The sequence below is a fragment of the Tachysurus vachellii genome, chromosome 1 (assembly GCF_030014155.1).
Source record: "Tachysurus vachellii isolate PV-2020 chromosome 1, HZAU_Pvac_v1, whole genome shotgun sequence".
Lineage (NCBI taxonomy): Eukaryota > Metazoa > Chordata > Actinopteri > Siluriformes > Bagridae > Tachysurus > Tachysurus vachellii.
This window is the reverse complement of record NC_083460.1, coordinates 11,457,740-11,485,473: the sequence shown is the minus strand read 5'-3', so window position 1 is coordinate 11,485,473 and position 27,734 is coordinate 11,457,740. Positions and strand designations below refer to the sequence as shown.

General features: G+C 37.7%; 1 protein-coding gene and 1 long non-coding RNA gene across 2 annotated transcripts; one reads left to right on the top strand and one right to left on the bottom strand.

Annotated features, from left to right (window-relative positions):
• Window positions 1-4,008: 4,008 nt before the first annotated feature.
• Window positions 4,009-17,498, bottom strand: dnaaf11 (dynein axonemal assembly factor 11). The gene is made up of 12 exons (XM_060897164.1): window positions 17,462-17,498; window positions 16,486-16,653; window positions 16,306-16,383; window positions 16,007-16,179; window positions 15,176-15,360; window positions 13,393-13,551; window positions 10,003-10,080; window positions 9,852-9,917; window positions 9,691-9,760; window positions 6,801-6,896; window positions 5,424-5,512; window positions 4,009-5,060 (listed from the first exon to the last, which is right to left on the bottom strand). The coding sequence occupies exons 1-12, from the start codon at window positions 17,469-17,471 to the stop codon at window positions 4,883-4,885; spliced, it is 1,350 nt and encodes a 449-aa protein (XP_060753147.1). The 5' UTR covers window positions 17,472-17,498; the 3' UTR covers window positions 4,009-4,882.
• A 6,594-nt stretch (window positions 17,499-24,092) lies between these two features.
• LOC132863936 (uncharacterized) lies at window positions 24,093-25,198 on the top strand. The gene is made up of 2 exons (XR_009650170.1): window positions 24,093-24,189; window positions 24,311-25,198. It is a non-coding gene; the product is annotated as an uncharacterized LOC132863936 (long non-coding RNA).
• The last annotated feature ends 2,536 nt before the right edge of the window (window positions 25,199-27,734 follow it).

Genomic DNA, 27,734 nt, shown 5'->3' with positions numbered 1-27,734 from the left:
GCGTGTATGTACTGTATGTGTGCAGAGGAAGGGGAGTTTAGCCACAAATGGACTAGGCAAAGCACACGTCTCATTGTGTTCACATTGTAGGGCAGGTGAAATTGTCTGGAAAAGTGGGAATGTAATCCTTAAACCATGTTAGACAAAATAAATTAAATGGGAAGGAACATCCATTCAGATCTAAATTTCTTTCCACAACAAAAGAATGAGGAACAGAGCAGATGAGTGTAAATAATTCAGAATGGCTCACTATTCAGTGACATTGTCATGTTTTATTCATCTGACCCTCAATGGCCTAGAAAAAGTACAGCAAATGTCATGAAATCCACTTAAAGTGGAGCAACTGGATGGTCTTATGAACAAATAAATGTTCTGAGTTTTAAAATCCAGGAAGATCTCGTTGTGGTATGCATCTTTAATGTATCATAATGTGAACAAATGGACTTCATTCTATCACTTTACATGTGCAACTCATTCTGATCCTTGTGTGAAAGAATAAAAACAAACTGCACATATCTGGATTAAATAAAATTAGAGTACAAGAGTTACTCTTGACTTTGCATTTGTAAACACAATTATATGAATGAATATACACTAAAAAGCAAAACAGAATCAGAATCAGGGTTATTGCCAGGTACCGTAGGGTCGACATACACAGGAATTTGTCTTGATGTGTTGGTGCACAATAGAGATAATAGAGAAGCATAAATATAAGAAACAAAGGGTATAAAAAAACAAATTAAAAAATAAATAAATAAATAAATAAATAAATAAATAAATAAATAAATAAATAATAATAATAATAATAATAATAATAATAATAATGTGTATAAACATAAAGATTTATATATATATATATATATATATAATAAAAAAAAGCTGTTGGACATAAACAAGAATAGAGACATGAATTGTAAACTAATGCAGTATGTACAAAGTGGCCAGTGCAAATATACAATTAGAAATGTTACATATATTACAACTGAAAGAAAACATTAACTGTACATTTGTGCAGGATATACAATAGTGGACCAGTGTGAGAAAGGAAGGTGCATTATAACAGTCTGATTTGTGAATGTTAATCTAATGTATCTGAGCAGTGGTGGGTGATGGTGGTTCCCAGGTAGCGGAAGGAGATCACAGTTGTGACAGGTCAGTCACACAGAGTGACAGGGGTGGGAGGGGCTGGGATCTTCCTAAAATCTATCACCATCTTCAATGTTTTCTCTGTATTGAGCACCAGGTTGTTCCTGCTGCACCAGGTCACCAGGTGGTTATTCTTCCTCCTGAAAGCAGACTCATCCCCCTCAGAGTGAGGTATCATCTACAAACTTCAAAAGTTTGACAGTCTGGTGATTAGAGGTGCAGCTGTTGGTATATATAGAGAAAAGCAGAGGAGAAAGAACCCAGCCTTGGGGCGAGCCAGCATGACCAAACTCATGACCTTTCGTCAACACCTTTACCACTGAGCTACCATATCCCTACATGAGCCTTTATAGTGCAGGAGTCAGAGACATATTTTCCCAATTTCACGTGCTGTCTCCTGTCAGTCAAGAAGTCTGTGATCCACCTGCAGGTGGAGTCTGACACACTCAGCTTGGAGAGCTTTTGATTGTGGTATGTCTGTGAGGAAGCCTCAACTACTGCTATGGTGGGGTTGGTCAGGCTGATGGGCTGGAGATTGTTTTGAAAGCTGGTATCATTAAGAGTAATGATGACAGGACTGTCCTATCATCTTTCAAAGGAGCAATAGAACGAATTCAAGCTGTAGGCTAGACACAAGTCGTTAGCAGAGTGGTGGGCTTTGGGTTTACAGTTAGTAATATGTCAGAGCCCTTTCCAGACAGAAGCAGAGTCATTGGCTGAGATCTGCTGTTGTAGTTTCTCAGAGTACAGCTGTTTAGCTTCTTTCACTGCCTTGCTAAACTTGTACTTAAGCACTTTAGACCTAGTTCTGTTCCCACACTTGAATGCAGGTTCCTTCTCCTGCCTTAGCTATCTGAGTCTGACTGTTAACCAGGGTTTGTCATTGTTGTAACTTAACCTGGTGCATGATGGAACACAGCTATCCTCACAGAAACTTATATATGATGTTACAGTCTCTGAGTACTCATCCAGACTGTTGGTGGTAGTCCTAAATATATATCAAAGTCAGTACAATCAAAACATGCCTGAAGATCATACACTGCCACTGTTTTGATATCCTTACAACAGGTATAGAGAGCTATAATGTCTGCCTGTATACATGAATCACATGGACCATGACATGCTCAGAGTGTCCTAGAGCAGCTCGTGGGACAGGGTGATATGCATTGTTTACTGTAGTGTAACAGTGATCCAGAATGTTTTCTTCTCAAGTCAGGCATTTAATAGATTTAATAGTCCACACAGCCATGTTTCCGTTAAGCACAAGATGGAAGATGAAGAAAAGTCTTTATTTTTCCCCACCATTAGATGAAGTTTGCGGTAGCAGTGTGCAATGTCCGCATCGGCGCACTTCCCCCTCCTGTAAGAATTACAGAATCTTTGCGGGTTTATAAATGAATCTGTCATGGTACATCCCACAATTATGGCTCTGGTGTCATGACTAAAACAAAACCACAACAATAGACTATAGCATTGCATATTTTTGATATCAAGCAAAACTAATTAAGAAAATAATGTCAATGTTTGTGGCCAAGCATTGAAATGCTATGCTTACAGCTCACTTAACTGAAGTTTTGATTTAACTCATTATCAAAAAAGATATGAAGATAAGTCCTGAAGATATCTCTGATTAAGCAAAGTTTCTGATGAAGATGCCTCCACCCACATATATTGTATAGGAAGTTTTATCTAAAGTAATTAATAGTCATTATATTTAAAATTGGTCACTGTTGCTATTACAAAGTTTTATTTACAGCCCAGAGTGTTTATTTATAAGCCCAAAATATAAAGTTCAGCATAACATTTTTTTACAGTGATTTTTGGCTCATCACCCAAGATGATACCATGCTAGAAAAATAAGGTCAGAATCACATATATCTGAAATATTACTATGCTTTCTGTTGCACCTTTGAAGTCTGAATATCAATGTTCACAAATTTGGTATTAATTATATTGTTGTTATTATTACTATTAAATTGCCCATTTTTACCTTCCCCAACATTCCACTAACCCTACTTGACAGTTTGTGAACCCTTTATTATTCCTATATTTCTGCAGAAATATGCTAAAAGCATCATCAGATATTCACAAAGTGTTAAAAGACAAAAATATTATACTTAATTATTGAGATAAATGATCTAGCATTACATATATGTGACTTGCAAAAGTATGTGAACCTTTGATTTCAGTATCTGTTGTGAGCCTTTATGAAGCAATAACCTCAAGTAAAGTGTCTGGTAACTGTTGATCAGTCCTGCACAATGTCTTAGAAGGATTATTATTCTATTCTTCAGTACAGAAGAACTTCAACACTGGGATTTTTAAGGGTGTCCTCACATGAACTGCTTGCTTCAGGTCCTTCCACAATTTTTCTTTTGTTCCTCTTTAATCATTCTTTGGTACACAGACCTGGGTGCTTGGGATCGTTGTCTTAGCGTATGACCTATTTTTACTTGAGATGCCGTTCATGGAAAGATGTCCTGACATTTTCCTTTAGAATTCACCTGCATTATTCTGATTACACTGTTTCATCAATGATGGCAAGCTGTCCTGGCCCTGATGCAGCAATACAGGCCCAAAGCATGATACTACCACCAACATGTTTCACAGAAGCTATAAGGTTTTTATGCTGGAATTCAGTATTTTCCTTTTTAAAACAAATTTGAATTTTTTTCCATTTTAAAACAAAAAGTTTTATTTTGGTCTCATTCCTCCACAAAGTTTCTTTTCTAATAGCCCTCTGGCTTGTCCACATGATTTCTAGCAAACATCATGGGGCAGTAATATTCTTTTTGGAGAGTAGTGGCTTTCTCCTTGCAACTCTCTTTTGTCTTGTCCTGCACTGTTTGCACCAGGTTGCACTTTATGTGGCTAGGACTAACTTACTAAGTCCTTAGCCCTGTCTTTGTTTTATGTAGCAGCTTGATACTGGAGAAACGTTGTCTCATTTCACTGTGTACTGCAACAGTTATATATGGTTGAAATGACAATAAAAGCTTCTTGACTTGACTCTGTCATGCAAACCAAGGTTGTTCAGTGCTCAACTGAGGGGCTTTAGTTGCTTAGATGTTACCCTGTATTCATTTTTGACCCAACAGACTATTATATGTCTTGCTTTTGGAGTGATCTTTGATGTGTTGTCCACTTCTGGGTAGGGTAGCAATGGTCTTAAATTTCCTCCATTTGTACTAAATCTGACTATACATTTGTGCAGTTCAAACTCTTTAAAGAGGATTTTGTAACCTTTTCCAGCCTGATTAGCAACAATAACTCTTTTTCTGAAGTCCTCATGAATCTCCATTGTTTTTGCAATGATCCCCTTCTACAAACATGAACATCATACTTTGATATATCTCTGTTATTTAAATAAAATAGGACACTCACGGAGACCTGATTGTCATTGCATTGACTGAAATCAGATAGACTCTAATTTGACCTTGAAAGTAAATACTAATCCTAGAAGTTCACATACTTTTACCCCGCACGGATATATAATATTGGAACATTGTCCTGAATTCCAAGTATAATATTTGTGTCTACTTTGTTTGATTGGGTTCAATTTGTCTACTTTTGGGACTTGTGTGAAAGTCTGATGTTTTGGGTCATATTTATGCAGAAATATAGAAATTTCACAATTTTCACAAACTTTCAAGTCACACTGTATATATTCTTATGTTTACAATAGTTTATAACTCATATTTCTTATATTCATAAATTCTTCCTTTGTTTGTGTTTCTTATATGAGAGGGGGCACATCAGGGTCATCCACAAAGTCTTTGGATACGGCTCGACAAGGCCAGGAGAGCTGCAGGGGACCATGTGTAGTGCGCTCTTCTTTAGGGACAATGTTGGCTAGTTGTACAGCAAAGCTTTTACTAGGGTCAACTTCTAATCTCTGACAACCAGAAATCACCCTGTAGAAAGCAGCAAAGGAAAATAAGACAGAGAGAGATGTTAAAATATTACCAGTGAGGCCAGATTTCAGAAGATTACTGAACCAAGAGAAAATAACCATATATATATGTTATATATATTTGAGGTTAGCCTCATATTTTGTGTGCTGGTGTGAAGTGACAGAAATGTCAACATGTTGAATGAATATGCATTGATTCACTGCCTATTTCTAACTTAGATATGTTACTGTACAATGCTTCAGCCATCACATTACATAATATACCTTGTTACATGTATATAAATTATATATCCTTATATGAATGTGTAAATTAAAATCTAGCAGCTAAGAAATAAAATCAGATGAGTAAAGAGTGTTTTATTACCTGTTTTTTTCGTTTGAGATCTCTGAAGTCTTATTTCCAATGCCAGTCAGTTTATGAGATGTTTTTTTCACTTCTATCTCTTCATGCGCCTGAACAAACAAAACACATTTGTAACTACAGGGATGTAATCAAACACTTTACATCTATTAAACACATTTATAACCAAACACATTACTTGGATTAAACAATTCATATTTGAAGGGCGCTCAAGAGGATAAACAATGTCCAGCTAAAAATGTTAAGGCATGGGAAAGAGTAGACATATGGTTCTTCTTCTCAGTCTTTTCTTCTGACAAGTTAACAGTGTCACATGTCTGATTTACAGTATCTATATGCAATACATGGCCAATATATGGGGATGCCCGCACACAGGACAAACACCTAGATCATGAATAATGTGTTTTTTCTTCAACTCTAGTAGGCAGGCATAAACACTACCTTAATAGGCTCCAAAATAACACAATATTTGACATATTCTACTATATTTATGAGCTTCTATACTATAAGCTGCCACTTCATAGACCACATGCTGTCCACAAGGTAGCATATGTCTGCAATTAACTTTCAGTTGGAAGGAAAAATGACCATAAAAATGGACTATATATTGAAATCTGTTGTGCTATTTGTATTGTCACCTGAGTTTGTTTGCTTCTTTATAGAAATTTTACACTTTTTTTTACTTATCTTAATCATAAATTTATTTTATTTATCATAAATAAAAACATAGAATTGAAGAAAGGTGTACTTTCTTTTTCCATGACTGTGTGTGTTTGTTTGTGTTTCTTTCTGTAGTGCATCCTGGTGCCATATCCTCCCCAGGTAAGTAAATCATATGTAATAGGCTGTCCAAATGATATAAAAGAAATTATAGTTTCCTCAGGCCTGGCCATTATCTTCCATTGGCCCATAATCCAGTTCTGATGCTCACATGCTCCTTATAGACACTTCCAGTGGTGGACAGGGGTCAGCATGGGCACTTTGACTTGTTTGCAGCTACACAGCCACATATACAGCAATGCACTGTGAGCTTCGGCACCAAACCTTTTCAAAAAGCGCTATACAAATCAGCAACTTGTGCTACTGTAGCTCTTCTGTGGGTTTTTAACTACACAGGCTAGTCTTTGTCCCAATGCACATGAGTAAGCTGACCAGTTGTCTGGCCATCAAAATTTGCAAAGCCCTTTTTAAAGTCGTTCATTTTTACAACTGCTAATTTTTTTCTGCTTCTACCACATTCATTTTAAAAAAAGACTTTATTAAGCTGCCGTTCAATTGAAGCCTAATGTCTCTCACCCCTTTGTCATTGTAATCAGTAATAATCAGTGGATTTAATGTCATAGCTGATCAGTATAATATGGCATTATCTCATGCAAGTACCTTGAGCATGGTGATAAGCAGGTGGCCAGTAGTTTGAGATCTCTGTACTGTGCTGCTGTCTGGTTTAACCTCATCAAGCAAAGCCATCTGGAACACCTGCAAACACACACTCAAGTAATCAATATCATGTGAATAGATCCTTTTACAATGGACAATGTCACAACAAGGTGGGAGGTACATAGGAATTAATAGGGTAACAGTGAGCAGTGAAGTGAACAAAACAGAGAAGGGGTTAAAGCTAAACAGCAAAGAAATTCCAGCAAACAGAATAATAGGTCATACACGGTAAGGCAAAATAAAATAGACAAAGGAAACGGCTTGGTAGGCAAGAACAATGACTATACTTCACGTAAATGGTAGCGTGCACCTCACTTTTATTTTAACACAACCGGAAGTAGAAACCGGAAGTAAAACGTTCACAAACCCTGAAGTCTGTATTCTATTGAGGACTCCCTCTGGGGCAGTGGGGAGAGTGTTCTCAGAGTAACCCAGGTGAGATTAGACATGTATTATGGATTGACTGACTTTACACTTTTATCTCCTGTTGTGGAATTGCTGTGCTGTTTGTAATTGTAATTGTATTTGTGTTTGGGCATTTTATCAAGATGACTAAAGCTGATACCTCTGGATAAGAACTCAGCTCTAAGGAATCACCATCATTGTGAGCCGATATAATTGCTAGTCAGCATATGCCTTACTGAGGTATTACAATGCATTATTTTTATTGGTGCTTATGTCAGGAACGCAGGGATAAAAACAGACCCAAATGCGGGATAGCGTAAAAATAAACTGATTTAATAAATAAAAAACACAAAACAGGGACAAAGATACGACAACCAAAGACATGACAAAACTTGACACGAGGCGACAAAGGAAGAGGATTCCGTGCCGCCATAGGCAATGCAGCACCGTTAAATACACAACACAATTAACACATAAGGAACAGGTGTGCAGAGGCGGAGAGGAAGAGACAAGGGCGGGGCAGACACGTGACACAGAACATAAACAAAAGCATGTGGCCAAAGTCTGGGCTGGATCATGACAGCTTAAGCCAATAATTCATTCTATAAACAATTTTAGTATTACTGCATATTGTATTTCTTAAATTTTGTCCTATTCTATGGATGCATCTCTCTCTCTCTCCCCCCGTATACAGAACCGATCCTGACCTCCCTGGGGCCCTAAGCAAAATACTGCTTAGGGGCCCTCCTACCTGACCTGTGAGCCATGTAAACCATTTGCCACACATTCACACTTGACAGCATCTCCTCTACAAACAAACTTGAGCATAGCACCTGTAAGTTATAGATAACTACTATTATTCATTTTATAAGCTGCATTAGGCCCCACTTAAACCTGTAAGTTATAGATAACTACTATTATTCATTTTATAAGCTGCATTAGGCCCCACTTAAACTGCCTCCCTCAGATTCCTCTTTATCCATTTTCAAATATAAAATACTATTTATAATATGACTTGGCTCTTGCAATATTCAACTAGTGAATATGCAATTGCAGATACCAGAAATTACGTTTTGGTTACTACTAGAAATCACACTCTTAATATTTACATTTTAAGTACTGAAAACTGAATTCTTGATATCAAAAATCCATATCATGTGAATGTATAAAAGCTAAAATGGCTTGCCATACTGTATCACTGTGTTTTATAGTATGCATGAGAGCAATACTTGATCCCTGATGGTTATTATCTACTGAGGGATGTGCATTCATATTGACATTATGCCCATTCCAATGTAAATCCAATGGTTTCCATATTGCATTAACGTTGTTGTAACCTTAATTGAGAGACTATAAACATTGTCATTTAGGAGCGCTATCATGCTACTTTTTGTACTGGTCCCCACACAGATGTTGCTGCTGGAAAGCACGCGTGTCATTTCGTGCACGATTGCATGCGCAGATAAACGCATGTTCACGTGCGGCGCAGTTATCGAGCTGCCGTTTATAAACACCGGCGTTTATCCACGCGAATGTTCACGCAATAAATTGTTGTGTGACAGACAGGCCAAGAGATGCACTGGCAGCACTGCACAGCTATTTTAGCCAGTCAGATAGAGACTAGAGACAGAATCATATTAACTTAACTTTACTGTTATTTGCTCCTGCCTTGATGCCCGATGATGCCTGAGATAGTTCGGATAAGCGGTAGAAAATGAGTGAGTGAGTGACTGCTCTTGCTGACATCAAACTTGAAGAGAACACAAGTATACCTGAATGCTGTTCTCACATTTCACTCTCATTATGTTTCTTTTTTCTCTTTTCATGGCCAGATCCGCTTCATATTGTCATCTACACAGTAAACATTAACATGCGCTGTAAAATGAGGCAGGGGAGGCAGGGCCTTGCGTAATTTGCGGGGCCCTATGCAACTTGCGTAGTGAACGTATAGGGCAGATTGGCTCTGTGTATATTATATTATATTTTATATATATATATATATATATATATATATATATATATATATATATATATATATATATATACATACATATATATACATACACATACATACAGTACAGGCCCTATGCACATTGATCAGATTGATCAGGTGTGTGTCTGCCTGTCAGAAAGAAAGAGAGAGAGAGAGAGAGAGAGAGAGAGAGAGAGAGAGAGAGAGAGAGAGACTCTATAACTGGACTCTATAGCGTTAGAAGTGATCAGAAGTTAGAAATATGCATTAATGACCACCAAACCTACAGCTGCAGCCGATTAAACTAATCGAGGAGTGAGACTGGGGAGTTAGTTTGAGAGAAAAGGCAAAGAGAAAGCTACAGGAGGGGCAGAGAAATACACAGACAGGATACAATTGCGCATGTATGAACTTCACAAGTAAGTAAATGTTTCTGCAAGAAAAGCAATATTGTACCTTTCCTTTGACAGTCACCCTCACATATGTAGGCTGAACATCCACATCCAGCAAGGTGGTGTCCAAATGCCTGCAATCATTCACAGACAGGATATTATACATTATTGGACAACAAGCTGCGAATGTGTAGGCTACTAGAGAACTGTTGTGCGTGTGTGTACCTGTATACATGCAGATCCAGAAGCAAACAATTGTTTTCTTCATCTTCCTTTAAAGTATAGTCCAACCTAATAGGGCAATAATGGAGTGAGCTATAAGTCAGTGCTAAAATGTGTGCCATAGGTATAGATGTGTCTGTGCAAGTATACATACTTTGGTTCATTCACGTTCAGAACTCTTCCATCAGATGTGATCAAAGTTCTGGGAGGTTTATCCTCTCTTTTTGGCTCTCTATACAACATAGCAGAAGACTGAGTGAGAGTGTGAATGTAAGTGAAGATATTTACAGTATGTCTGTAACACACCCACAATCTTCAGAACATTACCAAGTGCTCAAAAATACTCTTACCAGTCATTAACAGGACACAGGATAACAACTATACATTTGCTCATTTAAGCAGTAATGCAATCATAAAATGACGTGGCTGCAGCACAATGCATAAAATCATACATATAGACCTCAAGATTTGTTGCCAATATTCACATAAAAAAAATCAAATCAAAATAAAAAATTTTATTGACTGTAAGTATGCCATGTTTGTTGGTGCTATATGGGCTAAAGGTTCCCAATAAAATGGATTGTATATGTATGTCCTACTGTTGAAGGTCACTCTACTGTTGGAGGTAAAGCAATTTAGTAACATTTTAAAATGGAGAAACAAACTCTGAGTTTCCATCAGACATTTTCCTATAGCTTAATCTAATGGACACAAGTGCACTGAACAGGTTCTAGAGGACAGACGACGCAGTATGTAAATCCTGTAGAGTAAACTGAAAGTCACTGGGGTTTGGCATAATAAATCTTGAGGAGCATGCATTTTAAAAATCCTGCATGAAATAAGGAACTTTACTTAGATACTGAGTAGCCTAAAATTCCAAAACAGTTGTTGAAGCTAAGTGCCAAAACATAAGTGTAAGCATTAAAGTTTATAAAGTTGATATTGCCTTCTAGAGATTTTGCTTATCTCACCAAATCTACCTTATAAATCACCTTACATGATTTATGCAATATAAACTGTCATGTCAACACCAGAATTGGACATGTTTCACAAAGAGTTGCATACAAACATGTCAACCAAAAATATCCAACAGCCAAGGATATATCGTACTTTTCGTACTTGTCTATACAAAGCCTTTATCTTTCCATTTTCTGGTTAGGATTCCTGTTTTTTGCATCTACTGCCAATATCCTAACTTTGTTCTTGCCTTAATATTTGGATTTGTTTTCCAACTGTCAACATCCTCATAAGTCACAAACACATAATGCAACACTAATGCTTGCTTTGACTCTGAAAATGTAATTTTGCCAGCCACTTGTTAATAATTAGATATAACATTTTTAATTTAATCAATGTTAGTATTTAAAATGAATATGGTAATGGATCCTCTCAGTTTGAGTAGTCCGACAACAGAAGAGACTGCTGCATCTTTGTTTTCACAGAGGCATGGCTCAGCAACAGAGTTACAGACGCTGCATTCAGCTAGATGAGCTCACCTTGTTTCATGCTGACAGAAATACAGCTGTGCTGTAAGGCTCGCAGTGGTGGTGTGTGTGTGTTTACATCAACACGGAATGGTGCAAGAACTCTGTGATTGTTTCTAATTACTGCTCATCGCTAGTTGATTTTGTGATTGTTAGATGCAGGCCATTTTATTTACCACAGAAATTCACCACTGTTTTCACGTAAGACTGTACATTCCACCCAGCACTAATGCTAAGGAAGCATTATATGAACTCTATGGGGCTATTAGTGATCTACAGAATGCTCATCCTGACAAATTGTTAATTATTGCCAGAGATTTCAACCCTGAAAATCTCAAATCAGTGCTCCCTAAATTCCATCAGCATGTAGACAATGAGAGGGGAAAACACTCCGGATCTTGTTTGCTCTAACATCCCCGGTGTGTACAGTGCGGAGCCCCGCCAGCAGTGTTTTGTTGTGTCTGTCTGCACTGTATTTCGTTTTCACTGTTTGCCCTAGGTTGCACTTTATGTGGCTAGGACATCTTACTTTCAGCTCTGTGTTGTTTTGTGTAGCTCTGTTTTGTTTTATGTAGCTCTATGTTTTTTATGTAGCAGCCTAAAGGAATGTTTTTTCATTTCACCATGTATAGCTATAGATGGTTAAAATGACAATAAATGCTTCTTGACTTGACTTGACAATAATCCCTCAGCACCTGATTGAGAAGCTGTGACTGCTGGACTGCTGGATCCTGGACTTCCTGACTGCGAGACCTCAGTCAGTCTGGATTGGGAACAACATCTCCAGTACCACCACACTGAGAACTGTGGATCCTCAGGGTTGTGTGCTTGGTGGGTCTCATCAGGAAGAACGATGAGTCAGCATATAGAGAGGAGCTGCAACAGCTGCCTGGTGTAGAGCCAACAAAAAGTCTCTGAATTTGATAAAACTAAAAAGATGGTCGTTGACTTCAGAAGAGCACGGAGCGACCACTCTCCACTGAACAAAGATGGATCTTCACCTGGTCACTTAACACCAACTCCATCAGCAAGAAAGCCCAGCAGCATCTCTACTTCCTACGAAGACTGGTTGGAAAGCACATCTGCCTCCACCCATCCTCACCATGTTCTACAAAAGGGACCATTAAAAGCATCCTAAGCAGCTGCACCACTGTCTGGTTTGGGAATAGGGATTGGGAACCTTTTTTGCATCTTTGTGCACCTATTTTGTGTATTGTCCTGTAGTGTATTGTATTGTCTGTTTGCACTGTCTTTTGTCTTATACTGTTTGAAATAGTTTGCACATTAGGCACTTTATGTGGCTATGACAACTTTCTTTAACTCCTTTCACCAAGGACATAAATTATAAAATCTTTCTTAAATCCTTAGCTCTGTGTTGTTTTATGTAGCTCTGTGTTGTTCTATGTAGCACCATGGTCCTGGAGAAACATTGTCTCATTTCACTATGTACTGCGCCATCTATATATGGTTGAAATAATAATTAAAGCTTCTTGACAAGACTTGACCTCTACTCGGGTAGGTGTGTGTGTGTGTTAGGCAGTGTTGGGGCAACAGGACAATGTAATTATTCTTTCCTGTGTAGAATGTAAGGTCATCAAGACATTACTGTTATGATTCCTCTCAATTAAACATTTCACATTTTGACTTCTTTGTCATAGCTCTGCTCTTTTGCTACAGGTGATGAGAGCCTTTGATGGATGGTAAAATCAGCATACAGATTTTTCTGTCCACTTGGGCATTGTCTTACAGAAAATAAAAACAGAAAAAAAATGACAAAGTTTAAAATTATGTTTATCCCTAACACTTATTCCTAATGAGCAAACCTGTGGCAATTGTGAAAACATTTCTTAATTTGGGTGACACCGGACAGTAAATAATGTAAATAATGTCCTTTCTATAGCTGTTTATAGTCAATTGGAATTGTGCAAACAAGAACTCCTGAGCAACTGTCATGTCAGTGTCATTTTTTTAGTTCATTATTGACTTAGCACCAATTCCCTCCTGCCAAAGTGCTCCTCACTCCCTCCAACCACTTTTTATGACCCTATTTTCTTGTGTACCTCATTATCTCGTATGCTCTTATCTTCTCATATGCTTCCAGTCTTGACTCAGGAGTAAAGTCACACGGTTTGTTCCAAAAATCTTTATCCTCATTCTCTGGGTTTGAATTCTGATTCGGAAGATCCAGGTCTTGGTTCCAGTTCTCACTTTTCTGAGGACTAAAACAAAATACACAAGCACAAATACAAGCAGCTGTTAGTCACAGACTTTCAGTCCTCTTTTTTATAAACATTAATCCCTGGAAAGCTTATTCATACATCTACACATAACTAAAATTCTTCTCATGAAGGGGCTGTAATCATACTAAATAAAACCCTTTACCAATCTTGAAGTTTCTTCTATCTCACTTACAGGGCTGATTTATTTATTTTTTTAGCATAGTGATGACCTAATTCACTTGTATCAACACCTCTGGACTGCATATTGAGAGTGCCCATGAACAGCTTCAAAATTAAAAATGTAACAATTGGAATAAATACCAGATCTTTTATTTCCTGCATGTGTCATGGCATAATGATGAAACAGGTCAAAATTTTCCAAGAAACTGTTTATCAGTCAACTGTCCAATTACTTTACTTTTAATTAGCCTGTGAAAAAAATGGCTGTAATTTCTAAACAGTATAACAATATTTTTGTTAATCAAAACTAAAGCTGAACATCTACAGTACACTTCAATTGCTTCTTATTTGCTTCATTTCAAATCAATTGTGGTGGTGTATAAAGGAAAAAATATGAAAATTGTTTCATGGTTCCCATTCAGTGGTCCCATTCGTATATCCCATGTATTTACTGTAACCGTTTTTGTTCAAATGCATTTACTTAGTGGAAAACTTCCATATTTGAGAAGTATTGGCTGAATACATAATGAATCTGTGAATGGCACATAGGCATGCGCACACACACAGACACACACACTAGAGATGCGTGGATCAGCTCAAACGTCACCGAATCCGCTGCTTCAAATTAATCACCCGCCGCACCATAGGTTTCTCTGTACAAGACCTTCACACCCAATTGTCATGTTACAATTATACTAATTCTTAGTTTTCACCATGATGATATGGTTTTTAACAGCGCATTCAGTGCAGTTAGAGCGATCTGTTCTAGACATAATACACTTGATGGATGCTGTTTTAAATGAACATTTATTTATATATTTATTTATTTATTAATGAAACAAAATGTTATTCTTTGGCCAGATTAAGCTACATTTTATAAATAGCATAAACACAGACTTTACTTCCTTTCAGACTTTAGCTGGAATGTCACTGTTTCACATTTTATAACCTTTGTTTCTTATATTTATGCTTCTTGTCTATTATTAATATGCACCAACACACCAAGACAAATTCCTATACATGTAGTTCCTACAGTACCAAGCAATAAACCCGATTCTGATTCTGATTCTGAACTTAACTCCTTGCTTATAGGCTACAGAACACACTATATATTAAAAGCTCTGTCGGAATTCGGTATGTTGCAGGAACGCACAAGATTCTCCTAGCAAAGAAGCCGTGGGAATCGATCTTGTTTCTCCCAGAATGAAAGCTAATTTTCCTCTGATGTTTAGAGTATGTAGTTAATATTTGCATCATTAATGGCTTGCATCTCATCTACCCGTGACCCATCCGAGATTTATCAAAAATGTAATATTTTTGCAGATATAACGGCAAACTGCGCATCACTAACACACACACATCCACACACATACACAACCACACACACAGTCACACACCGCTTGACTTTTTGAACTTTTTATGTTGTGCAATACATCATACTCACCAGTTACTCATGAGATGGTTGTCATGTGGGCTGTTACTTGAAATTTCTTTTACCCCCTCCCTCTTCTGCTTTTCTCTCTTTTTCACATATTCAGCCTCTTGTTCTAAGATAGACTTCTTCAAGTCATCAAAGTTTTGTAGCGCCAGAATCCGTTCTGCTCGTCCTATATCTGTTCTGTCGATCCTCTGTTAATGATTAAAGATCAGCATGCAATTGAATACACAGAGAAAAACATATTTAAGTGCTGGTATTTGAACACAATTTATTGTCATGTGTTTCAATTATATTTTGTAACACCCAATTAGTACAGATGGATCTACCAGCTAGGAAAGCAAGCTAAAATGGCTCTGTACATAGTTGACACAATCTTAACCATGTTCATCGCCCAGAGTGTCAATTAAGTTATATTTAATTGACACTAGCAAGTGTGTTCTTAAGCTGCCACAAGCAAGTTTTTATATAGTTTTATTATATAGTTTATATTTTTTATTATTCTATTATTTTATTTTTTTGCTTTTTTTTTTAATACTTTTTATTCTTATACCGGACAGTTGCATAAAGCATTTCACTGCATGTCGTACCCTGTATGTATGTGTATGTGACAAATAAAATTTGATTTGATTTGAAGTGGGTTCTTATTATAAAATCCCTCTATCTAGTCTTCTGTCAAATGAAATTCAACAAGGGCTTTAATGGGGTTAAAACAGAATGCTGATGTGAATTCATTACCATAAATTACTCACCCAGCTAATCAGGGAATTCTGAAACTTAACTCTGCTGAAAGAGAACATTTTGAAAGAAAGCCTGTTTGCCTGATTGTGCAGTTTGTACCTGCAGTTGAGGCAGGCAGGCCAGCACATACTGCCTGTAACCCTTGAAATCAGTGCAGGGATTTCCTTCAAGAAAGAGCTCACGAAGATGCACATTCTGTTTCAAGGACATCACACTGCTCAACTGACCAATAAAATTGAGAGTCAGGTCAAGCTTCTGAAGAACTTCGCAACCTACACATGTATCATAGACATTGACATACACATTAAACATAAAAATCCCAGTTAAATCTGTGTCATTGCAAAAATTACTTCAATAACTTAAAATAAAGAAGAGTGGAAAAGTGGAATAGTTTTTACCTTCCAAATTTTCAATCAATTCAATGTTATTCAGTGTTAGATTCAGATACTCCAACTTCTTAAGTCTGCCAACATTCTCTATGGAACACATACACTAATTCTTCATAACAATGTGTAAAATAAATTGCTTTAGTCATGATATCACCATAACAAAATCAAAAGCATATTGTGTCTTTGTACCTATCTTAGAAATGAGGTTGTTTTGCAAATAGAGGATTTTCAGGTCTCTGCACCACCTGTCAATGTGCTCTATCCTTTCAATGCCCAGCTGATGTAATGAAATCTCCTCAAGAGAAAAGATCTCAAAGTCGTTATGCTCAGCACAACGGCGGATGAGATCCTTGGTGACTGGTTAGAAAAGTAAGTTATACCATTAATATAATAAAGGTAGAATTCAATGCAAATAGTGCATCAATGATCACTTCAAGAATTGGTTGGAAGGGCTATGCATGTGTGTGCATGTCCAGAACATATCCAGGTGCTTCTCTTATGCTGCTTACTTTAATTTTATATGTAACCACAATTTCAATAAGATGCAGAATACAGCCAAAATAAAAATTAATAATAATACTAATAATAATAATAATAATAATAATAAGACTAAAATTGTTCAAGGCTTATATTATATAATACTTGGTTTTAGTGTTCTTTAGTTTTATCTACACATGTATATAGAGATAATCTTACAGTATAGAGAGCATTATAGATCTGACTTTGGTCTAATCCTCATTGCAGAAAACACGTGAAATCAATTCATGTCGTAAGTTTAGCATTTGGTTAACAAGATAAACAGGGTTTTAAAAGTAGAGGTGGAGCCTTTATAGACAGCAGGACAGTGAAATAAATAAACACACGCAGAAAATGGTATATTAAGTTACAAACGCTGCTTACAGAGTCATTTTCTTCGGTCTCATTTTTTTTTTTTTTTTACTAATTTCAATAGTTAGCTTTCTCTCGTCTATTTGACTATTACATCTGAACTCCAGCTAGCGAGCTGCAACTCGGTCTTCACTTAAAACTAATCTACAAACTTTCCGTAAATCTAAAGCTCTTAAAAAGAAGTATAATATATCATGATGTATTTATGTAGAAATAAATGATAAACGTTGTTGTTTTAGATCTATGTAGATCATGAGTAAAAACGAAGAGCACTTACTGCGCACCATTCTTGTTTGTGAAGAGTTACTATGGGAACAGGTCTCGCGAAAGTAAACTGCAGTAAAGCCAGTTACTCTTTCCGAATACGTATAATGTAGGGGCGCGGCTACTAGATACTTAGTGGGAATCGTGTGAAAGGGGTAGCGAGCGTCCGCAAGCTCCTACAAAAGAACGTACTACAAAATGAATAGAATGTATAAAAGGAGTCATCGGGCATCAAGGCAGGATACACCCTGGACAGAGTGCCAACCCATCGCAGGGCACACACACACACACACTCACGCACACACTTACGCAATCACACACTACGGACAATTTTCCAGAGATGCCAATCAACCTACCATGTACCATGCATGTCTTTGGACCGGGGGAAGCCGGAGTAGACGGAGGAAACCCCCGAGGCACGGGGAGAACATGCAAACTCCACACACACAAGGCGGAGGCGGGAGTCGAACCCCCAACCCTGGAGGTGTGAGGCAAACGTTCTAAAAGTTTTTGGTAGACAATAGAATTCATGGTTCCATTTATCACAGCAAGTCTTCCAGGTCCTGAAGCAGCAAAACAGGCACAGATCATCACACTACCACCAGTTGGATGAACTGGAGTGTGTGCGATTTGGGGTAGTTGAGATGCAGTGCGTATGCAAGTCCAAAAAAATGCACACAGCTTTTGGCAAGTCTTTAATGCCTTACAGCACAACTTGTCCTTCAATGATGATCTTGAGTGAAACGGGATCAAGATGAAGGGAAGATGAGAGCACAGAACCTTCATGCTCAACAAGGAGGATCCCAAAGTCAAGTTGGCGGAATGGGTGATCATCATCAGAGTCCTAACAACAGAGCACATTCATGACATTTTTCATTACATATCAATAATGTTAAACAATATAGTCTTGTAATGAGACATACACATGAGGGAATGTGTGAAGTTGTTGTTGAATATGATTGTTGTACATCAAAGGATTAGTTCATCCAAAAATTAACATTGTCATTTACTTATTTACCCTCATGTCATTAAAAACCCATAAGACTTATGTTCATTTTTAAAAGAGAAATAAAAGATATTAAAAAAACAAAAATTACTGAGGTTTCTGCCCTTTCATTCTAATTCACAAAAAGCCACCTTCTCTCTTAAAAAGGCTTATATTAAACCACTTGATTTAATTAATTTACTTTAAGTTGCCTTTATGAGATTTTTAAACCTTTAAGTTGAGGTTACCTATACTTTTAATGGAGGGACAGAAATGTCTCAGGTTTTATTTAAAATAACACAAATTGAGTTCTTAAGATGAACAAAATCTTATGGGCTTGAAATGACATGAGGGTGAATAAATAATGAAGATGAAAATAATGAAGACCATTGCTACTAAGTTTCAATTGTTTAAAGGGTTAGTTCACCCAAAAACAAAATTTCTGTCATTAATTACTTACCCTCATGTTGTTCCAAACTCATAAGACTTTCCTTCATTGTCTGAACAAAAAAATTAAGATAATTTGGTAAAATCAGATTGTTTCAAAACCACACAGACAGCAATGTCATTGCACATTTTGAGGTACAAAAAGTTAATAAAGACATTACAATAGTCAATGTGATTGCAGTGGTTCAACTTTAATGTTATGAATACTTTTTGTGTGCAAAAACAAAACAAAAATAATGACTTCATTCAAAGATTTCTTCTCTTCTGTGTCAGTCTCTTATGCAACTGACTACTTCTGGTCACTTCAAAACATTAATTTTGAACCACTGCAGTCACATGGACTATTTTAATGTCTTTACTACCTTTCTGGACCTCAAAATGTGCAATGACATTGCGGCATGTGTGGTTCTGTAACCCTCAGATTTTATTAAAAATATCTTAATTCGTGTTCCGATGGTGAACAAAAGGTGAGTAATTAAGGACAGAATTGTAATTTTTGGGTGAACTAACCCTTTAACCACTCTGAACACATTTTATCAAACACGAAGACAGGTAATAAAAGGAATAAGTTGTCATGGTCCTTAGAGATACCCTTTGAGGAAATAAGTTACTTACAAAGCATGACTTGAAGAATTCCATGGGGTTGTCACCAAGCACTATCGGGAGCCCTCTGATCACCAGTGACCTAATATCAGTTGGCCTCTGACTCTTTTGGGTAGTAAAATAGAAAACATAGCTAGAATAACAAGAAATGATCTACAATAAAGCTGAGCAACAAAGCACAATTTTGATTGCATTGGACAACCAAATGAATCATTAATTGTGACATGTTTTCATTACTTAAACCAGGGGTCACAAATCCTGCTCCTGGAGAATTGGTGTCTCTGCAGAGTTTAGCTCCAACCCTAATCAAACACACCTGAAGCAGCTAATTAAGGTGCTAGGGTAGGTGATTAGGGTTGGAGCTAAACTCTGCAGAGACACAGGCCCTCCAGGAGCAGGATTGGTGACCCCTGACTTAAACCATAAAAAAACCAATGCAACAATGGAAGTGTATAACAAATATGGACCAACCATGGTTTGTTGTAAAAGCTGCATTAACAGCTGTCCAACTTTCCTCTCTTAGATTGAAAGATCTCAATTAGACGAAGACTGTGTCGATCAATGCCTTCATAAAATTCCTGCTTCAGGTTTTTCCCCACAAACCTGCAGAATTCCAAGAATACCTGCAAAATAAGAGAAAAATACAGAGCATTACATTTCTAAACTTCTTCTTCTTTCGGCTTTTCCCTTCAGGGGTCGCCACAGCGAATCATCTCTCTCCACCTAACCCTATCTTCTGCATCCTCAACACTTGCACCCACTAGCTTCAAATCCTCATTAATTACATCCATATACCTCCTCTTTGGCCTTCCTCTTTGCCTCCTGCCTGGCAGCTCCATGTCCAACATTCTCCTACCAATATACTCACTCTCCCTCCTCTGAACATGTCCAAACCATCTTAATCTCGCCTCCCTAACTTTGTCCCCCAAACGTCCAACATGGGCTGTCCCTCTGATGTACTCGTTCCTAATCCTGTCCAATCTTGTCACACATAAGGGAAAACCTCAACATCTTCAGTTCGGCTACCTCAAGCTCTAAACCATACAGCACGGCCGGTCTCACCACTGTCCTGTACACCTTCCCCCTGATTCTTGCTGATATTTTCCTATCACACAGAACTCCTGACACCTTTCTCCACCCACTCCAACCTGCCTGCACTCGCTTCTTTACTTCTTTCCCACTCTCTCCATTACTCTGGACTGTTAACCCCAAGTTAACCCTAACCCTAACCCCAAGTACTTAAACTCCTGTACCTTCTTCACCTCTTCACCCTGTAGCCTTACTATTCCACTTCCCTCCCTTTCATTCACACACATGTACTCAGTCTTACTACGACTGACTTTCATTCCTCTTCTCTCCAGCGCAAACCTCCACCTCTCCAGGTTTTCCTCCACCTGCTCCCTGCTCTCACTACAGATCACAATGTCATCTGCAAACATCATCGTCCAAGGAGACTCCTGTCTGACCTCCTCTGACAACTGGTCCATCACTATAGCAAACAGGAAGGGGCTCAGAGCCGATCCCTGATGCAGTCCCACCTCCACTGTAAACTCCTCTGTCTGACCTACAGCACACCTCACCACTGTCCTGCTCCTCTCATACATGTCCTGCACCACTCTGACATACTTCTCTGCTACTCCTGACTTCCTCATACAGTACCACAGCTCTTCTCTTGGCACCCTGTCATACGCTTTCTCTAAGTCTACAAACACACAGTGCAACTCCCTCTGACCATCCCTATACTTCTCCATCAACATTCTCAGAGCAAAAATTGCATCTGTTGTGCTCTTTCTCGGCATTACATTTCTAAAGTAAATTGAAGAAAATAAAAATAAAAAATTTGCTCATCATTTAGACACTCTTATGCTGCCCCAGATGTATCGATGAATTTATTTATTTCTTCAGATGAAAGGAAACTAAAATTTTCAGAAATCATTTCTGTAAGCTTATAAAACACCAAGTGTATGCAACCCCCAGTTGATGCTTCAAAAAACACAATGTGAACATGATGGTAATCCAAACAAACCCACAAGACATTGATTCATCATCTGTGGTTGTGTGGATTCTTGTTTTCATGTTGCGTGGTTTTTAAAGTGTTAACTTTCGGGGTCCTGTATACTTGCAATAAATGGACTCAGAGACTATCTATTTTTCTAAAAATATTTGTATGTGTACATCTGAAGAAAGAAAATCATAAATATGTGAGAGAATAAGGGTGTATTAATGACACTGAACAATATCATCAAAAAATGAAGATAGCTAAGTTATAACACTCTTGAACATACCTGATCTTCTGTAAAAAGAGCAGGCCATGGTATCACCATCTGGCTTATGGCAGGCGCGGACTCCACCACTTCTTTTCTTCTTAGTGCAAACGTAAGGTCCATCTTCTCTTTCACAAGTCATCCATTTGGTGTTCTTTTCTTTATTTCATTCACCAAGACTTTGCGTGCATCCTCGAGGCATGTGTGATCAATTCCATCTGCTGCTGCAACACTTTCAAACTGAGCATTGTTTGGGTATGTTGTGGAGCCATACATGCTCTCTGCCAATCTTTCAAGGATCTCATGTTTAAGATCTTTTATTATTTTAAGGTGTGTTCCATCCCTAAGATACAGCAGATTTGCTTGCCTAAGTCTATACTCCACGTCATCGGAAAATTTTGGGACATCATATAGCTCTGGCCACTGTTTTTGTCACTCCTGCAATGATTGTGAGAGGATCTCTGTATCTTCTGTACTTTGGCTGTCATCAAAGGCAAATTTCTGCAGATGCTGAGACAGGTACCACATAAAGTACAGGGATGATTTAGATGATTTAGATCTCTGGAAGATCTGCAATATCTGACAGATTGCATAGCTCATAATTAAAGTCAGGATCTTTGTATTGGAGACTGAAGTTGTAATCAAGTCCCAGCAATTATGTAATATTGCCTATCAATTCCTCCACTGTAACTGGGCTCCTAGTCAGTGTGACCTTTCTTATATCTGCCTCAGTGACAATGACCCTCAAAGTCATCTTCTGGTCTGCCATGACTAAAAAACAAAAACAAACAAACAAACAAAAAAATTAATAATAAGCATGTCCTCATAAACAGATTAGTATGAAATTAATGAGCAAAATGAGGTATAGGGGAAGGTTAAATGATATTATATTATACATATTTCTTAAAGATGTAGTGCATATTTAAGTAACTAACTGAAATGTAGTCTGAAAATGAATGGCTGCATCAGCCACACTCGTAGCTGTTTAACACAGAATATAGTGCCTAAGGGTCACAGTGAAATTGCAATCCCGTAGGCAGGAGGGTTCAGGTTGTTCGAACGAACCCCACCTCACTGCCAAAGGTCCAGAATTTAAGTCGTTTTTTTTTCATGTGATCATTGTCATCATTGTTTTAATCAGTGCTTGTGACAAATATTCTGGGTTGCTGTTTCAAATGAATATGATACATTATTGTAGCTGGACGTGAAGCATCGCCTCTGAATGATGGGGAAGGGGTTATATATTTAATTAAAAGATTTATATATTTTATCCACTCAATAGTCTACAATATAATATCCATATAAACGTAGCGTAATTCTAATAATAATGCATACTGGGATATTCAGTGATATTGGCTGTGCAATATCGACTTTTGTGATTGGCCAATACCGGCAGACTGGAGCCAATGGAAATGCTTCTCTCCTTCGGTGCGTGTCTTTATTCCTCTGAGAACTTAAAAGCGGACCGCTTGAGGTAAATTATCTGGAATGATTAGTATATTAATTGATTTACGATGCCTACCCAGCTAACACACCAAGTACTAGTTACGTAATTTATTGGTCATTTTTGGTAATTTCATGACTTACCAGCTGGCAACGTAACTGTTACGTCCCAGGGAGGTAATTTCATTACTATTATAATTATATGAACATTCATTTCCTTTTCTATTTAGGTTAGCTTGTTAAAACTGTTCAGTCTCAAAGTTTCCCTTAAATAAGTCAAAATAGATTAAATACGCCATGCGAGTTGCTCTTTACATGAGACACAAGAAGATTGGAACTGACCAGTGTACTAAATACATAAGTGTCAAGACAAATACAGCAACAAGCAAAGTGGCATTGGCAGAGAGTCCAGAAATGATGATGAAAATAATTATTATTAATACTTCAGTAAAGTTCATTAAATCTATTCTGGTGTTAGTGTGGTCTTTAAACTTATGAACTGTGTATGGACTGACAAAGGTGGTACATGAGGAAGCAATTTGACAACAATGCAGTAAATAATTTAGGTGCATCAAAAAGCGTGTTTGTTAAGATACCAGCAGACAAGCTAATCCAGCACAAATTCGTGCATAGAAGGTCACCAAAATGAAGTATTTGAACCTGATAATTAAATACAAAAGGAGGAGAAAAACTGCAAAAAGGTCCAAAACTGCAAAAAAAAAAAAAATGCAAAAAGGTTTTTGTTTGTTACAAATGTTGTGTAATAATTGAATGTTTACTTGAGTATTGTATATTTTATTTGTTTAACAATTGGCAATAGTGACACCTACTGGAGAAAAATAAGTACCATTGTACGTGTTGGTCACGTGATTTGATAAACAGCACTGAGCGTTGAAAAGCACGAGGTGATCACATGAACTGAGTGTAAGATTGATTACTGTAAGGCTGGTTGATCAGAAGAACTCTAATGTCTCCTGAATCCTGATTGGAAAGCACATGGTATGTTTGGTTATGTTTGTTTTGTGTATTAGTATGTTTAATAGGCCATGTGATTGATCAAACAATGTCACGCAATTCACTTTATCACAAATTTGATTGCAATTTTATTTTATTCTTTTAGTTTTTCACGGTGCTCAATCGATGTTGTGATGAGACAAAAAGTAAATAATGAAGTTCTGAAGGCATCAGTTGGAGCGTGGTTTTTCTAGTCACGGAGAAAAAATTCGGGAGCCGTTATAACCAGTCCTCACTGCTGTGTAACATCAAGCCTGCTGTGCTTCTACCACCGGAGCTTCGGCTGAGGAAAAGAGGAAGACGCGGGGTTTTCGCAGCAGAATTAGAAGACGACCATTTAAACCTCCTCTTCCCTCATTCTGTCAAACGTACGCTCACTTCGCAATAAAAAATGGATTTGCTACATGCCAGATGTCGACTGGAAAGGGCCTTCAGGGACATTTGTATCATCGCCCGACCAGTCTCAGATGCTGAGTAAAGAGCTGAGTAATGAGATGCTTAGAGTAAAGTTACACATGAAAGAAAGATAGCGATACATGTAGAAAACAAGGGAGAGAAACAGACGAGTGAGACGGAGAAAGGGAGAGAAACAGATGACGGAGAAAGGGAGAGAAACGGAGAGAAACAGACGAGTGAGACGGAGAAAGGGAGAATAAAGAACAAATGGCGCTCTCCAAAAGAAGAAAAGTGGACAGCGAAAATAGAGCATTTAATCCAGAATGGACAGACTAATTTCTGTTCATACTTCCCATTGGGAGCACCTAACCAGTGTGTCTCAGAAACCGTGGCACTTATTAAAAGTGGCAATGTGAAACGCCATTATGAGACAAAACATAAAGGTTTTGAACAAACATATCCACTCAAATCTGATGACAGCGTCCCTGAGACAGCTTTCCCAGGTCTGAGGAAAGTAGCCCTATACATCCTGATCATGTTTGGCTCTACATACAACTGCGAGGCAGCTTTCTTTACAATGAACATAATCCAAACTAAATACTGTTCCAGGGTCATTAATGAGCACCTCCACATGTGTATGAGAACGGCCCTGACTCCATTCAAGCACAGGTTTAACATCCTGCCAAGCCAAGCTAGAGCTCTGTTCTCTCACTCAGATATAAAAGGGAAAGTTAAGCACTTTATTTAAACATAGACAATTTTCACATTTTATTTATTTTCTCTTATTTTGAAATGTAGCCTTACTTTTATTTATGTAATGAGAGAATGTTATACATATCTACAATCATACATATGTTCAGTTCTATGTTACGTGACAATAAATATTGTCAAAAAGTTTTGGAATTGTACTGAATTTATTTGATACAACTACTAGGCCACTTAAATATATATCACACTAACTAGTTAGACATTATGATCTTCCAGACCTTTGCTTCAAGAAATCTTCTCTTACTGGACCCCTTTAAATTTTAGTTGAATACCTCTGTTGTATATAAACAACAGGTGGTGAAATAACATCAAAGTACATCACAAGTCATGTCGAATTGGAGATACTAACTGTGTTCCTTCGTCCCTACTATTTGCCTCGGGAATTCCCTGTTGTTGTGGTCAGCTGTGTTTATGTTGCCCCCAGCGCTAATTTCAATAATGCAGCTGAGCTTATAGCCGGGGATGCTAACGACAAGTTAGCTAGGTATCCCGGTGCACCGCTGTTCATTCTGGGGGACTTTAACAACTGCAAGTTGGACTGTGTGTTGCCATCATTCTAGCGGTATGTTGATGTTCCCACAAGGCGGCCAAACATCTTGGATATGTGTTATGGCAATATAACTGATGCATTTCGTACCTGGGGCCTGTTTCAGAAAGGTGGTTCAACCAACTCTGAGTTTAAACTTGAACTCTGAGTTGGCAAACCCTGAGATGGGAAACTCTGAGTTTTCGGTTACAGAACAGCTGAAAAGTCACCATGGCAACAGCGTCTGCATAAAAAAAAGTCTGCATATTTCTCACCAGCAGAACTGGAACTGCTTATGCAAGCATATGGAGAATATTAACACGTATTTAAAAAAAAAAAAAAAGCAACACTGCTGTATAAAACAATAGTGGATTTAACATCAAATTTTAAAAGGTGTTTTAATATATATATATATATATATATATATATTGTTTTTTTTTTTTATTAAAAAAAGGTATATTTTTAATGTACACTTCTCCCTCTAGTTCCACACTTTATACAATTGCATGAATTATCCTTGAATTGAACATTGTTTATTTGAAAACATTAGAAGTGCAGTTTCTTGCCTCACCTTATTGTTCAAGTGGTTGATGTTGATTTGGGATTTAGAAAGTAATTAATAAGTAAGTAGACCAAATTAGTAAGTAGACCAATACTTTCTAGAGATAGTAATTAATACATTAATCTAATTAGACTTGTTGAAGATGTAATTTGTATTTAGTAATTAAGAACTATTTTAGAGTAAATTCCCAACTGTTATAATATCAGAGGTGAAACCGGAAGAACAGTATTTTATTTTATCAGGAAACAACACAAAAATTGTCAGAAAGCGCTTAAGCACGAGGCACGCTTTCCTGACCGCTCTGCAAACAGTAGCCTTACTAATATGTTCTGCATCCCCGATGTTATACACAAAACTACAGTTTGCAAAGAAACGTAAGGCAACGCAAAGCATCTGCATGTAAGAGCACGGCCGCGATGGCTGATGTTTCTGATGTAAGGATGGATGAGATTATGGATCTTATTGACTGTAAAGAAAAACGGTACCGCTCAAATAAAAATGCATAGGGATGTGACAAAAATCCACTCTGGGCTCAAACGAATTAATACAGACTCTTCATCAACAGGATCGTCCATAAAAGGACACGCCATTTCATTCATTTTACATTTACGGCATTTAGCAGACCCCCTTACCCAGAGTGACTTATATTTTGTTTCAATTTATACAACTGAGCAATTGTGTCCACAAAAGCTTGGTGGACCTGGGATTTGAACCCATGACCTTCTGATCAGTAGTCCAACACCTTAACCACTGAGCTACCACATCCCACATTCCCTTTGCTGCTCTCTGTGTAACTGAAATGTGGGCAATGAATGAGGTGTTTAAACATCGCTTCCTCTTTAAAAAAGGGGAGGAGACCGACAGAAACTCTGGGTTTACCGAAGAAAAGTTCACAGAGTAAGTTACTATGGTAACTGACTCTGAGTATAAGTTACCTCTCTTTCAGAAACGGGCTTAACTTGACCTGCTAAACTTACCTCCCTTTGTGAAACAGAAAACCCAGAGTTTCCCTCATTTCAGGGTTAACATACTCAGAGTTTTCACTTAACCTCCTTTCTGAAACAGGCCCCTGTTCTTATCCACCGCTAGGAGTTGCTGATCATAACATCATCTCACTTCTCCCGCTGTATAAACAACAACTGAAAAAACATAGTCCACAATACTACAGTGCCCCACAGTGGTCAGAGGACGCCATCGCACGCTTACAGGGTTCTTGGCATGCACTGATTGGAACATTTTTGATGGGAATCTGAATGACAAGGTTTCTGTTATTACTGA